Genomic DNA, 17,762 nt, shown 5'->3' with positions numbered 1-17,762 from the left:
TGTGTATCATATTCTCTGGTTGCTTGTGCTTCTGGTGCTGAATCTAAGAATCTATTGCCGAATCCCAGGCCATGAAGTTTTTCCTCTGTGTTATCTTCTAAGAGTTTTTACTTTTTAGCTCTTTTATTTCAGTCCTTTGATCGATTTTGAGTTAATTTTTGTCTGTGGTGTGCAACGTTGGTGGGGGTTCTGTCTTCTGCATGTGGATCTCCAGTTTCCCAGCACCACCTGCTGAGCAGACTAGAGCCTGTTCTTTCCTGCTGCATGACTGGCACCCTTGTTGAAAATCAATCGGCCGTAGATGTGTGGGTCCTATTTCTGGACTTTCAATTCTATTCCATTAGTGTGTGTTTTTCTTTATGGCAGTACCACAGTGTTTTGATTACTATAGCTTTGTAGTACAATTTGAATTTGGGAAATGTGAGTCCTAAACTTTGTTCTTTATCAAAACCGGTTTGGCTATTAGGGACCCCTTGCAGATCCATATGAATTTGAGGATCTTCTTTTCCATTTTCGGAAAAAAGGATGCTGGGATTTTGATACGGTTTCACTGAATTTGTAGATCACTTTGGTTAATACTGACATCTTAACAGTATTAAGTTTTCCAATCCATGAAGATGGGATGTCTTGTTATTTACTTAGGTCTTCATTAACGTCCTTCAACAGTGTTCTGTAGTTTAAAGTGTGCAAGCGTTTTATATTGTTGGATAAATTAATCCTAGACATTTTATTCTTTTAGGTGCTATTGGAAATGGAACTGTTTTCTTAACTTCCTCTTCAGATTGTTCACTGCTAGTGTACAGAAAAACAAATGATTTTTGCATGCTGATCTTATAATCTGCCATTTCACTGAAATTGTGTTTGCTCTAGTAGCTTTCTTGTGGATTCTTCGAATCTTTCTGCCTATAAGATCATGTCATCTGCAAATGGAGATAGTCCTATTTCTTCTTTTCCAAGCTGGACACTTTTTCTTTTTCTTCCTTAATGGTTCTGGCTAGAAATTCTACTCTACTGAACAGCAGTGTTGAAAGTGGGCATTCTCGTCTTGTTCCCTGAGAATTATGGCAGCTGTGGGATTTTTATAAATGACCTTTACTATGTTGAAAAAGTTCCTTTTTATTTTTAATTTTGAGTGTTTTTAAGAAAAAAAGGGTGCTAAATTGGCCTGGTGCTATTTCTGAGCCTACTAAGAAAATCAGGTAGCTTTTTTCCTTTGTTCTTTTATGTGGTACATTACACTGATTTTTCTTATACTGAACTATCTTTTATTCCTAGGATGAATGCCACTTAGTCATAGTAAATAATCTTTTTATGGATCAAAGACCTAAACACTAGATCGAAGACCATAAAACTTTCAGAAGAAAATGTAGGGAAATATCTTATAAATCTTATAATAGGAGGCAGTTTCCTAGATCTTACACCCAAAGCACTGAATAAAGAAATAAATAAATGGAAATTCCTCAAAACTAAACACTTTTGTACATCAAAGAACTTTGTCAAGAAAGTAAAAAGACAGCTTACACAATGGGAGACAGTATTCGGAAATGATATATCAGATAAGGTCTAGTATCCAGAATATATAAAGAGATTGTTCAACTCAATGACAAAAAGACAAACAATCCAATTATAAAATGGGCAAAAGACATGAACAGACACTTCTCAGGAGAGGAAGTACAAATGGCTAAAAGGCACATGAAAAGATGCTCAACTGCCCTGGCTATTAGGGAAATGCAAATCAAAACCACAAGATATCTCACACCCACCAGAATGGCCATTATCAATAGAACAGAAACAACAAGTGCTGGAGAAAATGTATAGAAAGAGGCACACTTATCCACTGTTGGTAGGAACGTCAAATGGCACATCGCTGTGGAAGGCAGTTTGGCGGTTCCTCAGAAAGCTAAGTATAGAACTGCCATATGATCAGGCAATATCATTGCTAGGTATCTACTCAGAGGACATGAGGGCAAGGACACAAACAGACATTTGCACACCAATGTTTATAGCAGCATTATTTACAACTGCCAAAAGATGGAAACAATCAAAATGTCCATTAGACAAGTGGCTAAACAAGCTGTGGTATATACACACGATGGAATATTATGCAGCTGTAAGAATAAAGTTATGATGTATACAACAACATGGATGAACTTTGAGGACATTATGAGTGAGATTAGCCAGAAACAAAAGGACAAATACTGTATGGTCTCATTGATATGAACTAATATTAGTGAATGAACTTGGAGAATTTCAGTTAAGAACAAAGCCCATCAGGAGATAGAAATAGGGTAGATACTGGGAAACTGGAGCTGAAGGGATGCAGATTGTGCAAGAAGACTGATTTGTAAAAATTCAGAAATGGATAGCACAATATTACCTGACTGTAATACAACAATGTTAGTATACTTAATGAAGCTCAGTGTGAGAATGATAGAGGGAGGAGGGCTGGGGGCACAAATGAAATCAGAAGCAAAGATATACGGTAAAGATGAAATGGTATAAGTTAGGAATGCCTAGGGTGTACAATGATAGTGACTAAATGTACAAATTAAAAAATGTTTTTGCATGAGGAAGAATAAAGGAATGTCAATATTGCAGGGTTTTGAAAATAGATGGCAATTCATATTTTAAAACTTTAACTTATGTGTGAGACTAAAGCAAAAAATGTTTATTTGGTACAAAATTTATTTTTTGACTAGGGCATTTCCTAATATAACTTATGTGGACAGTTTAATTGAACACCATGAGTACATGGAACCTTGAGTAGGGCATGAGATTTTGTAGGTTTGTCCAGAGTGATGTCCCAATAAATCCCAGAGTGATGTGAACAGTGAATAAAGAAGTACTTGCAAAATCCCCTTGGGGGAATGGTGAGAAAGGGGGAAAATTCAACTTTCCCATGTGGAGAATTCCTGATATTCTCACAAACAGTGGGGACAACCAAAGCAATAAGCAGAGCCCTCAAGCTTAGGGTTTGTTCATATGAAACTTATCCCCACAAAGGATAGGCTAAGCCTACTTAACATAAGACCCAAGAGTCATGCCCAAGAGAGCCTCTTTTGTTGCTCAGATGTGGCCTCTCTCTCTCAGCCAACACAACAAGCAAACTCACTGCCCTCCTCTCTCCATGGGACATGACTCCCAGGGGTGTAAACCTTCCTGGAAATGTGGGACAGAAATTCTAGAATGAGCTGGGACTCAGCATCAAGGGATTGAGGAAACCTTCTTGACCAAAAGGGGGAAGAGAGAAATGAGACAAAATAAAGTGTCAACAGCTGAGAGATTTCAAACAGAGTTGAGAGGTTATCCTGGAGGTTATTCTCACACATTATATAGATTATCACCTTTTTAGTTACAGTATATTAGAAAGGCTGGAGGGAAATGCCTGAAAATGTAGAGCTGTGTTCCAGTAGCCATGTTTCTTGAAGATGATTGTATAATGATATAGCTTTCACAATGTGACTGTGTGATTGTGAAAACCTTGTGTGTGATACTTCTTATATCTACGGTATGGTCAGATGAGTAAAACATGGATTAAAAATAAATAAATAATAGGGGGAACAAATGTTAAAATAAATTTAGTAGATTGAAATGCTGGTGATCAATGAAAGGGAGCGGTAAGGGGGACAGAAAAAAATACGGGAAAGAAAGACTAAAATATACTGGGTAGATGGAAATACTAGTACTCAATGAGAGGGAGAGGCAAGGGGTATGGTATGTATGCGTTTTTTTCTTTTTATTTCTTGTTCTGAATTGATGCAAACATTCTAAGAAATTATAATAGTGATGATACTGTGAGTTTTTGATTATATACCAAGAATGAAATCATAGTATGGTAAGAATGTTCCTGTTTGTGTATTGTTATGTTCAAAAAAATGAAAAAAAAATTTTTTTTTAAATAGGCTGTTGGACTTGGTTTGCTAGTATTTTTTTTTTTTTTTTTGCATGGGCAGGCACCAGGAACAGAACCCGGCTCTCCGGCATGGTAGGCGACAGCTCTGCCTGCTGAGCCACCATGGCCCGCCCAGTTTGCTAGTATTTTAAGGACTTTTGTATCTATATTCAAAAATGAAAATTGGTCAGTAACTTTCTTTTCTTGTGATATCTTTATCAGGCTTTGGTATCAAAGTAAGGCTGAATCATAGAATGAATTGCAAAGTGTTCCCTCTTTTTTAATTCTTTGGAAGAGTGTGAGAAAGACTGCTATCAATTCTTCTTTAAATGTGTGGGAGAATTCACCAGCAAAGCTGGTCCTAGACTGTTGTTCAGGTGGGAGGTTTTGATTACTGATTCAAACTCTAATTGTTACAGGGGTGTTGAGGTTTTATATTTCTTCTCAAATCAATTTAAAAATTAAATTTTTTTTCTTTCAGATTCTTTTATCGTTTATTCTTTTATTTGTAGTTTTACAAATGTGGCCAATCTACAGTCATAATCAACATTTGTTTCTCTTAAATCTGTAATTTGGATTGAATTTGATTCTTTCTGTAACGATCAATAATTATCAACCATTGGTACACGAAAAAACAGAAACTTTAGTACAACAAAACAGATCTGATCTTAAAAATGCTATTCCGCAAGTTCATAAAACAGGATAAATGCAACTGTTAAAATTATTGAAGAACCTGTGAAAAATAATTTTCTAAAAAAAAAATATGTATACATATTTTTTAAATTAAATTTTTTTAAACAAAATATACCTTGTCCTTGGAGATGCGATATATCCAGACCCTCCTTTAAGCGGATAACCACTACACCATATTGTATGTCAAAGGCATCACTGTAAAAGGAGGAGAAAAAAAAACACAATAATTTGACTGTCCTCCCTCTTTAAAATGAACACAATAGTAGATGATCTCTAAACTTACTTTCTGCCTTAAATGTCTGATTTTTAAAATATGCATTAATAAGTAAAATTACCATTATTTGTTACAAATTCTGGATCATTCCCTTCCCTTGTATGGTAATATCCTTGAAAAGTATTTAAGTGCAGATACTGAAATTCTACCTATAGCAAACTATTTCAAGCAAACAGTATATTTTTATTTTATCAGAAACTAAAATTACGGGAAAACAATTTTTGGTAATTGTATCATATTTGTATTTAGACTTATGCCTTTAATGCCAACAAGAAACATATAAAAACATTGAAGACATATTCCACTGAAATGAGGGCAGGCTGTAGAATACGAAGAATATTCCAAAATATTTTTTATAACTTTACAAAATTGGTTTAAAAATAATCCAAAGTTTTTTTTATGCATTTGCAGGCATATATTCACGTCTCTTTTTAATATTTTTTAATGCAAGTGGGCGCATCTGACACCTACATAAAACACATTAGCACCTTATTCCTCCTACCGACAAATGGGAAAATGTGTTCATTTTTTATAAATCAAAGAATGTGTGTTGTCTTTTCTATTTTTTTCTTTAATAATGGGGGAGATAATTTTGATCTCATTCCTTAATTAAAATTAAGATTAAAAGAGATTCTCTGAAGAAATAAATTTAATAGATAAGTTAATTTTCTCCAGCTGAATCTGGAAAGAGCTAATATACTAGAGAAGAAATTAATTACAAGTATTTAAAAAAATAGTTAAATCAATTGAACAAAATCACTTTCTTAAAAGAAAAACCAGTGTATGTGACTCCCTGAGTTCACTTTGGATTAAAATAGCCTTATATTTTTGCTGTAAGCTCCATAAATTGATAAATAGTAGTTGGTTTTTATATACTCTTAAAAAAATAATAAGTAAAGCATACCTCAATTGCACAAGGTTTTACAACCATAACCAGGGTATTTACAACCACAACCACAACATTAAATGTCACAAGAAAAAATGATGAACACCTCATTGCTTTAAAACTGCAATAAATGTCTATGGCCCAAGAAATCAGACAGCAATATTTACCTACCCTTTAAAATTGCTGTCTGATGGACAATACTTGGAGTAATACTTGACTTTCAAGCAACTATTCACTTTAATCCCTACAAAATCAGATCAGAAAGATTCCTTCTTTCCAGTGCACCCATTAAAAGCAACTCCAACTAATAATGTGGCAGATGTAGGAAGGAATTGTTAGTAAAAATTTCACTTTTCCTATTTTCTAGGATAATTATTCCATCTCCCTGACCTTGAGAGAGAAAAGGCACACTTCATGACTCTCATGATGACACTTTCTTTCTTACTATCATTCTTTCCCTAATCCCCACATACACAGAGAGAATGAGAAAGCTAGAGTAAGAGTTTGCTTACAAAGAAATAATATACTCAAAGCCAAGTAGCAGTCAGAACATATGGTAAATCAGCAGAGCCTTAATTTTATTAAATGCATTTAACAATTAGCTAGAAAATCTTGTACACTATACATATTTACTAATCAATACCAAGAGATTTTTAAAAAGTAAAGTAGGAGATTTGATTACTTCTTCAAAGGTTCATTTTATTTAATTATTTTTAGTATTTATTATTCTTATTTCATTATAAAGGACAATTGTCTGTATATGAAGAAATACTTTACAGGAGGAAGTGAATAGTTCTGTTTCATCAGTGGCTTAAGAAAAAAAGCTACTCTTTAATCCAGCATGGTATAATGAGAGGGGATGCTTATTTGCTATAAAATAGTGTGAACATGACAAACAGACTTGATAAGCATGTCCAGAATACTCAGAAAAGGAAGGATTTTGAGGGTTAACAAGTAAACTGGAAAAAATAAAAAGTTTTATTCTTTGCATTAATTAACCCACTTAGTTCCAAAAAGCTATTACAGTAGAATAAACTAACCAGACACATAGGCCAAAAGCTGTAAACATAAACAGAATAGAATCAAAAAGAGAAAGTAATGAAAGAAAAAGAATAACTCTCTAGACAACTAATAAGAGGGAAGTTCAAATGACAAAACTAAGTTGTCTGATAAAGACCACTGGAAATAAGATTGAAATGCAAATAGTAAACTAAAAACTCACTATTTAAAGAGGGTAAAAAAGCAAAACATGTAAGTAAACTTTAAAAAATGTAAACCACTTAATGAAAATTTACTTCGAGTGAGAAACAAACCTAAACCTGTAAGGCTGATATCAGTGATGAAATAGCCTTCCCTTAGCATAAATAGCTATAATGAATAACTTAGAAGGTATTGGATCTGGAAACATTTGAGACTGCTCAGAAGCAGCTACAGAGATGGGAAAAAGATTCCTAACTTAAACGGGAAGTGGAAGTATATATATATATACGTATGTGCGTTTGTGAGTACATTTGTATGAATGTATGCATGTATGTATATTTGTGTATATATGTGTGTGTAGAGAATATTAAGACCAATCAAAAATTTTTACTAGATCATCAATTTAGAACCCAGATGACCACAGAGTCCTTTCACTCTTACACTTCCATTATTAAACAAATTAAAATTAACATTTTATGAACAACTAATGAAGTTACTGAATTAAAAAAGTACTTACTGAAACAAGTTGATATACATATCCACATCCCTCATATCTGTTTGCAACCAATCTTTCTTAAATCCAAGGACAAGTGTGTTTGGTTTCATACGACCAAGACCAGCGGCCTAAAATATAGGACAAACACAAATTTAAAGAACTACACCACAAGTGTTTTAAAAAGGACAAAATGCTCAAATGGGTGTTCCATAAACATTTAAAAATTATGTGCCCTTATCAGCAAAAACTTTTGAAAAATTACATGCAGTATGGTATTTATATTACTTATGATTAAACATACATAGAAAAACAGAAGTTAAAGATGAAATAACTGAAAAATTGTAAATTTATATTTTTATACTTTTATGATCTACCAAAATTTTCATACTTTTACTGAGAAATATGATGAAATATACTTCCATCATAATGATACAATGGTCTCCCTTCTAAGTTATAAATTTACGTCTAGGTTTTAATGGCTATTGCCAAAAGTCCAAATGGAAGAAATGCACCATTGCTTGCAGTTCTCAGTTACATCAATGCTAAATTTGCAATCCTCTCCTCTACTTATGTACAAGTTTTTGCTGAAATCTAACTAATTTGTTTCATCCTCAATTTTTTTCCATCTGTCAATTTTTCTTAAGTGCTCATCAGGAGTTGCAATTCAACATGCTTAACAAATGTGTTCAAAAGTCCAACTCATTTATTTCCTAAGATTTTAAAACATGCTGGAAAATACTATTTCCAAGACAGTGTGCATACATATATTTTTATAAAATGACACCGTTAATACATTTTTACAAAAGACTAAATTAGTTCAAATATTTATCAATGCTGACTACTAAGCACCTGGGATAATTAAGGAACAACATAAATACCCCTAACTTTGTATAAATGTTACATCTTCTACCCATGGCACAAGTTTCTTTAAAAAATAAGACTCCTTTTCATCTGGCATTAAAAATACCACCTTTACCTTGAAGGAACAGATAAAGAATATTTGCTTTATAAAATTTAAAAAACCCTACATGATTAAGTACCCAATAACTCCACAGCATATTTTGAAAGCTTGTTTTGATTTAAAAATAAGCAAACAAACAGGAAATTAAATCTGATGGCTTTTTAAAGAACTAGGCCATAAGTTAACCAGTAATTTGGGGGTACCAAATGCTGTAATGGTCACTCCCCTTCTCATTACAAAACTGTGGGAAACAGGACTACACGACACAGTGAACCCTGTAAATGATGGATTATAGTTAATAGTACAATTACAAATATGTTCTTTCATGAATTACAACAAATGCACCACAAAATTCAAGGTGTTAATAATAGGGTGTTATACTGGAAAAAATATATATACCCCAATGTAAACTATGGACTATAGTTAATAGTACAATTACAATATTCTTTCATTAATTTTAACAGTTAACACACTAATGCAAAGTTAAAATAGGGTGGTGGAGTATATGGGAATGCTGTATTTTTTACGATTTTTCTGTAATCCTACAACTTCTCTAATTAAAAAAATATAAAAATAAGTTAATGGATGAAGCTTGTTTTTATAAAAATCACAAACAACTGAAAGACACCAATGCATACATGCATTTTGTCACTTTATGTAAAAGGTTTCTGAAGTTAGAACCGAAAGATAAATACTCTCAGTGACCTCTCACACTAAAATTTCAATGATTGGTTCTGTAGAGGCAACTGGCTCTGTGTAACAGGGTATTTCGTACCATTTCTCAGCTAGTTTTGACATTTCAACAGTCACTCTCCCATGCATCTTTCTACAGCGGTTACACCTGCCAGGCTTACAGGACACTTACAAATTGATGCTGTTCTCTATTTATCCTAACTTTGCGTCACACTAGAGAAATACAATGACTCACTAGGGCGTGTACGTTAGGTGGAGGAGAACAAGTATATTTATAATATGGCCATTTATACTACAGAAACATTCTAGAGCAGTGTTATTTCCATTTATGTTACAGAAACATTCTAGAGCAGTGGTTCTCACGATGTAGTTCCTGGACTGGTCTAGAAACATCACTCTCACCTGAAAACCTGTTAGAAATACAAATTCTAGGCCCTACTCCAGAGCTGGAGCATGGCTGCCTAACAAGACCACCAGGTCACTCCGAGGCTTGCTGAAGTTTCAGAACCACTGCTCAAGGACCCGTTTTCCTTTGTTACATTTATTAAATATGTAATAATTATCAAAATGTTCAATGAACTGTAGGAAAGTGAGCAAGATTTACACAACAGAAACAACCTTATGACTGGGATAGTATTCCACATACACAAAGGAATAAAGGATAAATCAATCAATCAGCACTCATGTAAACCCATCATCCAGCTTTAGAAAACAGAAACCACAAACGTGAAACATGCTCTGCCTCACTTGCTAGCCCCGCTGTGCTCCCTGCCCCTCCAGAGGTGGCCACTGCTGGAGTGCAGGGTCCACCCTTCTCAGCCACTCTTCCTATTTTTACTAGGCATTCTATTATTTAGGAATACACACAGACAATTTTTCAATGCACATATTTTTCAAAAATTTATAATAGCTTCATACTGTTCATAGCCTTCATCTTATTTTTTTCTAAGCACTCTGAGACTTATCTATGTTAATACATGTAGTTCATTTTTACACTGCATAGCATTTCACTGTATGATTATATTACAGTCTTTCAATTTTTTTAAGGATGGTTGCTTCTCATTTTTCCCACTATTACAAATACATGTTGGTATGAACGTTCATATAGCCTTCTTCAAAAATACACCTAAGAATGGTAGGTCTGAGGGTAGTAACACCTTCAAATTTGCAAAACATTCCCAGGTTGCTGCCCAAAGTGGATATCCAATCTATAGTGACAGCAGTTCAAAGATTTCCAGTGGTTCTACATCCTTCCTAAGACCTAGTATTGGTATTTTATCAGTGAAAATTTCATTATAGTTTTAGTTTTATTTCTTTAAGTTTCTTGACCATTTGTATTTCCTCTTCTGACGTATCATTTTTTCTTTATTCTCTTATTGATTTATAGTTTTTTTTATAAATTATGGGCTTTTTTGCTGAATATATGTTATGATCATTACCTTCCTAGGTCTGTGCTTCCTTTTTCATGCTGTCTTTGAAGCACAAAGTTTTAAATTTTAAAAAATAAAATTTAATAATGACTTACCAAACTTTAAATAGTCCAATTTTTTTGCATCTCATTAAAAAAAAATTCTTCCCTAGCCCAGGGTCATAAAATTACTCTTCATATCCTTCTAAACAGTTGCCTTTCATATTTAATTCTTTAATTCACCTGGAAATGACTTCTGTTTCTCGTAAGGATCTAATTTTATTATATATTCACATGGAAAATGTTTCATGTGAATCAATTATTTCAGCTTACCCTTTTAACGCCACCTCTGCATAAATCACATTTCTATAAGAATGACTATTTCTACTCTGTTTTGTTTCAGTGGTCTAATTGCCTATCACTGCTTTAACATAGTCATATCTCAATTATTACAACTTTATGACAAGTCTTTGTATCTGGCAAAGCAAGTCCACCCCATCTACCCCTTATTCTTCCTGAAGACTGCTTTGGCTATTCTTAAACTTGAGCATTGTCAAGTTTCAAGAAACACGAAACAGAAAGGGTTGAGAGAACAACACTCTCAGCTTTCCACCTTTCCTGTCAAAGAGCAGATCCATAAATAACACATTGAACAGGACTCTGGTTAAGCTCTCTTTTAAAGAAAGGAGTTCCTCTAAAAATCAGTTGGTAAACACTGTCTCAATCCAGTCATTTGTCTTATAATGTTAGAATCTAGGGAAAGCTAGTAAGCAACTTGCTCCATCAAAAATCCACAATAAGCAAGTGACAATACTAGCATTTAAACTTAAGTATGATTCCAAATCCTGTGTTCTGGCTTCTCTACCATGCACAAAACTGAAACAGAAGTCTAAATGTAGTACTAGTAAATAGTGAGAAATAAAAAGGAACAGTAATTTTTAAAAAAATTAAAAATAAGGACTGCTATCATTTAACACTCTTACAAAAAAAATTGTGGCATATAGCAGGGAGTCCATAATACACAATAAGTTCTTCACTGTCAGCTAACAGCACATTATTTCTACGGTCCTGTCAGTTCCTGAATTTTATATATCATAGTCCTCTATTTTAATCAAAGACATTAAATAAGATTTCCCCTTTTGTGTTAATATGAAGAATGACAAAGTTTTAAAAAACTAATCAAAGCTAAAATGTAAAGCATGTCAAATATATATCAAATTTACCTGCATCAAATATTGTGCACCTTCTCTCAAGTCATCTGCATGAACCGGAGCATAAAAAGCCTTCATTTTGTTTTTAATAAGCCATCGCTGATATTTGGCTTGATCAATGGACATTTCTTTCATGGCTTGTCTCCGAGGGCCCTTTAAATAAAAATATTTATAGTACCTTTGATTGAAAGGTAATCTATTTTACATCTATAAAAACCATCCTGTTATAGTGGCTTGAAATAATGTCGGAGAAGGGGGGAGAAATATAATAGTATTTCATTTCTGCCTCAGTGAATTCTTCCTAATTCTTAGAATTACAAAAACAGAGTGTCAGTGGTATGACTGAATGCCAGAGGTGCTAGGAGAAGAGAAGAGGATGAAATGCAGACTTAAAAATAAATCATCCAGGCTGGTGCCTGCTGGGTGCGGGACACTGCTAGTTTTTCTGGTATTTGCCACGTCATGTTGCACCTCGATATGTGCATTCAAATCATTCTTCCATTTAAAAGAATGCCCTACATGTGGGAAGAGTACCCAGTAAAGTAACAAAAACCTATGTACCCACCTCCCAGCATGGCCAATTCTTAATGTTTTTCTAAATTAAAACAAAAGACGTTCCTGCTGATATCCTACCCATTCCCCGAAAAAAATAGATAGATGAATAAATAAATTAATCAGAAGCTTAGATATTAATGACAGAAATCAGGAGGTACTGAAAATGGAGAAGAGATTGTACAGAGCAAAGTAAAAGGCCTTTTATTTTTGTTTTTTTACAGAAAGTTTCCTAGCTTGTTTTTGTTTATCTCAAATGCTGAGTTATCAGTTCTCAGTAATTTAAAAATATTATTGAAATTCAAAGTCAGCTCTATAATATAAATGCCATTTTTCTTTATACCTATCTCTGTTAAAATGATAAAAGAAGAAAGGAAATGAGCTTTGTTATCTTGAAATCCTATCTTAATCCTTGCAAGCAACAAATAAAAATGTATACGTATATGGAGAAAAAATTTAAATATAAGCTTAAGAGTACAGCGTAAACATGACTAAGAAAATGGAAAATAAAGTTCTCTTTCCTAGTAGGAAAACTGCCCCATTTGTAATTTCTGGTGCTCAAGGCCCTGACTTGACTAGCTTGGAGAGAAACTGGAAAATTCCACAGATCCCAAATACGATCAGTATCTCATTGTATAATTTCACCACCTTCCACCCTCACACAACCTTGATTTTGTTACTACACAAATGGAAAAGCAACTCTATCAGAGGTCATGACATGGAGAATAAAGCGCACATTTCTAGCACCAAAACAGGATGTACAATGCAGTGTGGGAGAAAAGCTAATTGGACAAATAAATAACCAAACTTATGCAGAACAAGTGATCTATCATCCACTGAATAGCCTCAATAATGGCCAAGAGATTAAAAACAGAAAACCATTTTTCTTATTAAAAGATGAAGGTTTAACATTTTTAATACTCTTCTTAATCTCAATTTTTGAAAAAATGGACAATTAAAACTGTTTGAGTTTAGAAATTCAGCATTCACGCTGCTCCAGAAGTATTACTTCCTAATCTATGTATTTATCACATTTTGCTCACCTCCTCCAGACTTTTTTTTTCCTTCTAAATAAATGTTTCCAATATTCATAGGACTTAAGAAAAATATCAATAAGGAAAACAGAGTACTGAATTTCATTCAGGCTCCTTAGTTATCAAGAAGCCATTTTTCTTGGCCAAACTATTCTTAAGGGGCAATACAGTTAGCTTAAATTTACTCATAAGAAAAAAAACAAAGATAGTTCAACAGTTTGGGGACAAAAATTTCTGAGGAAAAATTTCATTCCTTACATTCAAAAATATCCCAGCAGATTTAGCTAGTCAGATTATTTTAGATCTAGTGAGCCCACAAATTTAAAATTATATGTATACAGTGAAAAATGTTTTAATAAAGGGCAAAAAATGAACACTTACCATATGTACATGACCACAGATCATCAAACCAACATTTTTTGTGAAATCATGAACAAGATGAAGTAAAGCTGGGCGTGAGTTTGGAGCACCTGTCATAACAAGACACTGTGGCCTAATTTAAGATTAAAAAGAAAATCAAAATTAGAGAAGTTAGGGGTTTTTAAAACAAGTTTAAGTTGTTTCTCTAAGAATTACACTAGAATTGTCCTCAAGACACAAGCCAAGGACACATAGAAGACGACTTAACCAAGCCTTCTTTGTACATGAGAATGCAGAAACATGGTCTACTTGGAATGAATATGAATGCAAATATCCTTTTTAAAATAACAGATAATATTATAAATCAAACTTGGGATATGCATTGTAGAGAAAGTCACTATACTGGTTTAAAAATATGGAATGACTTTTAGGCTTCTAAAGGTTATATTTAGTTCTTTCAGAGAACTTGCAAAACTTCTCGAGAGCATGGCCTTGACTTTTGTGACAAAGCAGGTCGCTTTACTTCTTGGCTTGATCTATCCTTATTATTTCTACTTTATGATACCAGCCCTCTCTAATCTAGCTTAATAATGTTGACTTTTCACCTGTGTAAAACCCTCTTTGGCGAAGAAAAGGCTTCTATTTAAAGTAAAATGTTTACTGCTAGTTAACAATGGTAGAAGCCAAACTGAATTCAGCTGCCTATACAAACACAGGACAGAGGCATGAATTTCATATATTCTTAACTGCACATTTTTGCTGACAAGAAGTGGCAATCAATCCTGTTTTACGAAAAAATATCCAGGTATCTTTAGTAAGTCCAAACAGATTATCAAAATTTCTTTAAAATGAGAATTTGGATAATAAAAATAAACTTTAACAGAAAGCAAATAGAATAGTAAAAGTTCTGGCTTAAACATTACATTAACCATTAGTATTACATTAATAATACTAATTAAATAAGCAAGAAAATCTGAATAAAGACTAAAAAAGAATACTAAATTATTCAGAATTTTAGAAAACTAGCTGAAAAACCAATTCTGTCTGGAAGTGATGCTTTCCAGCAAATAAATGTGAACTCACGCCATATGACTTAATATGAGTGAACTCATGCCATATGACTAGTATGATGGCAGGTTCTGATGTCAGCTTGGCCTGGTGATGTGTCCATGTGTCTGATAAGTTGAGCACTGGTCTGACCGTAGTTACAAGGGATATTTCGTGGCTGGTTGATAAATCAGAAGGCTGATGTTTGAAATCATCAGTCAGTTGACTGCATCTGTGGCTGATCACATCTACGATCAACTAAGGAGCATCTTCCACAGTGAGTAATCCAATCAGTTGAAAGCTTTTAGGAAGAGGAAGCTTCCACTGCTTCTTCGGTCAGTGAGCTTCTCCTGTGGAGTTCATCCAGACCCTTCATCAGAGCCACCAGCTTCACAGTCTGCCCTATGGTTTTTGGACTCTTCTAGTCCCAAGGTTGCATGAGACACCTTTATAAATCTCATATTTATAGAGCTCTCCTGTTGGTTCCAAGAGTACCCCTTGGCAACGGCCAAACGATGAGATAAAAGGAATGTGGGGTCTGAATGTCTAAGTGGCGCACGAGCACATCTGCCATGAACCATCCATCTGGTCTATCATGAGACAGATTTGTCTACCCTGTTTGAGCCACTGTATTTTTCACCCTTTCTGGTATAGTGGTTTTACCTATACCCTAACTAATATAACCCATTACTGTGGGAAATTAAGTTGTACTCCTTATCTTTACTAAATAGTAAACATATCATAAAGGCATAATTAGGCATAGTTTAGGTATAGAATAAAATACGTTAGGGATGACTCTGGGTAAAAATAGCAAAGTGAATATTTGCCTTGATTTTTAACCCATTCCTTAAAAATCTCCACGAATGGAATGGATTTTTTTTAAAAGCATGAAACCACAAAAGAAGAAGAGAAAGAGACACAATAGGATTGAAACAGTGAAAGCTAGAATGCAGATGGAAGAATGGTAGAGAATTTGGCAGATCAGGAAAGGGCAAAATCCTAAAAGAGATTAAGAGAATGGTGTGAAACTACCTGATTTTATGCCTAAAAGTCACCAAACTGCCAAGAAGTCAGTGGCAGGAGACCATTCTGGAAGTGGCAGCGATAGTATGTTAAAGAAGCTAAACTAAGAAGGAATGGTGGGAAATTCACATGGAAAGCAACTGGATATACCCAAATCATTTCCACTCTTATGCGAGGCAAATGTCCCTGTTCTTCCTCCAGCCTTGTTAGGCTGGGCATATTCACTAGAGGGTCTCCAGTCTGGCAGACACCAACAGTAGCTGAGGGCAGAAGCAAGCTACTTAAAATAGATGCATTAGGAGAGCATTTATACAATGGACCCTACAACCTCCAGTGTCCTCTCCACTTAGGTCTCAGAACTATAGTAGCCAGTAGTTTACCTACAAGCAGATAATTAGGGGATTTTTTTTCTGGAAAATTTAATTAGAACAAAAAATAGACTTTTATGAAGTCTTAAAATTCCTCAAAGAACCAGCATAATCAGATTAATACATATTAAAGGTTTTACTGAGAACCTCACCTACCCACACAGAGCTTCTATCACTTAGGATCACAGATATTTGAGAAAAGGCTAAATAAACTTTATCAAACTACAGAAGTAGAAAAGGGAAGGGTGGGAAAGAAACCTTAAGGAAATAAAACTAGGTAAGGTGAAGAATTAAAAAAAAAATCTTTTGGCATACAAAATCTTGTTGAAGGCTGAAATAGTGATAAATAGAAAGTTAAACAAAAGAAAGAATTTTTAACTCCAGGGAAAACACAAAAGCTGTGCAAGAAAACAATCATAAATTACTCTATGGCCCAGCAGTAAATCATATTTTAAAAATCATAAAACTATAAATACCAAATACTGATTTAATAAAAATCATGACATAAAAGTATGCTGGGAGGATAGAATAAAGGTAAGGGTGCATGATGTGGTAGGGGTGAGTGGGTGATAATGTTAGATAATGCCTAACATTAAAAACCATAAAGTTCAGCAAGACAAGATTACTTGGGAATATAAAGATACATAAAGGAATCAGTTGGTATTTGACTGAAAAATAGAAGGATGGGGCAATTATTGATTGTTTTGAGACTAGTTTTTCCTCTGTGAACTATATGCATGTAACTGACAAAAATTAAAAAGTCACAATGGAATAAAATGTGTTTTGTTGATAAGTCAAAGCAACAAGTTTTTACTGATGGCAAATTAACTTTGACTCTTGGCTCATGACCTCAGTTCTGGAATACAAGTTCTTACATAAAGGAATGATTTGTATTTTCTGTTATACTTGACATCAAATATTCAAACTGTGCTGAAACTAATGCTTTCTTCACAGGGCTCTCATCCTTCTTTCTTTTCTCTGTTTCCCTCTACCCCAAGGCTGAAGGTGTGTGGCTCTGTGAAATGAGGGAGAGTGGGACTTCACAAGAGAAACAAAAATAATACAAAGACGTCTTACTAGGAGAGATTCTGGTAGAGCAATTCTGTAATAGCATTAATCATCCTTTGGCGTTTCTTTGAAAAAACATTATTTCTCATTTACTGACAAACATGGAATAGATTTCTGAGTTTATAATGCAGAAGTCAATAAGACCATAAGAAAACCACCTGCTTACAGCCAGACTTAAGTTGAGCAATATAAGAAACACTGCCTAATGGTCTTTTTTTTTTTTTTTAATTACAAGCCTACTTTTAGCTTACTTTTAACCAGGTATAGATAATAATCTACAATTTCTAAGAATTTATATAGGCAAATAATATTTTGGGTTTTAGAGAGGTACATATCAACAGTGCCCCACTATTTCAATCTCATAAATTATTACAAGTATATCAGGCTAAGGCATAGTTTTTAAATTGATGACTAGAAATATATACAGGTCATTTGTTGAGAAAAAGATAATACTCTTTACTTGCAATTTAATTCCCTAAAACTAACTTAAGGCACTGATTCTTTATCACTATAACTGGTTTCCAGTCAACTATGATGAGAAGGAAGCAACTGACATGAAAAATCTAATGTCTTAGTAAAGTGACAAAATAAAGTCA

At 33.9% G+C, this 17,762-nt stretch overlaps 1 protein-coding gene across 2 annotated transcripts in view; it reads right to left on the bottom strand.

The window, feature by feature from the left end:
* Positions 1–17,762, bottom strand: part of SLC12A2 (solute carrier family 12 member 2) — a 117,501-nt gene that overhangs the window by 15,001 nt on the left and 84,738 nt on the right. For both annotated transcript variants that reach the window (XM_077138317.1, XM_077138318.1), the window contains exons 16-19: positions 13,682–13,793; positions 11,727–11,867; positions 7,463–7,569; positions 4,701–4,780 (exon numbers count right to left, since the gene is read on the bottom strand). In XM_077138317.1, coding sequence (XP_076994432.1) covers positions 4,701–4,780; positions 7,463–7,569; positions 11,727–11,867; positions 13,682–13,793 — 440 coding nt within the window. The remainder of the gene's footprint in view (positions 1–4,700; positions 4,781–7,462; positions 7,570–11,726; positions 11,868–13,681; positions 13,794–17,762) is intronic.

This window comes from Tamandua tetradactyla, chromosome 20 (genome assembly GCF_023851605.1).
Source record: "Tamandua tetradactyla isolate mTamTet1 chromosome 20, mTamTet1.pri, whole genome shotgun sequence".
In the NCBI taxonomy this organism is placed as follows: domain Eukaryota; kingdom Metazoa; phylum Chordata; class Mammalia; order Pilosa; family Myrmecophagidae; genus Tamandua; species Tamandua tetradactyla.
Note: the sequence above shows the minus strand (reverse complement) of the source record. Positions and strands in the feature narration are given on the sequence as shown.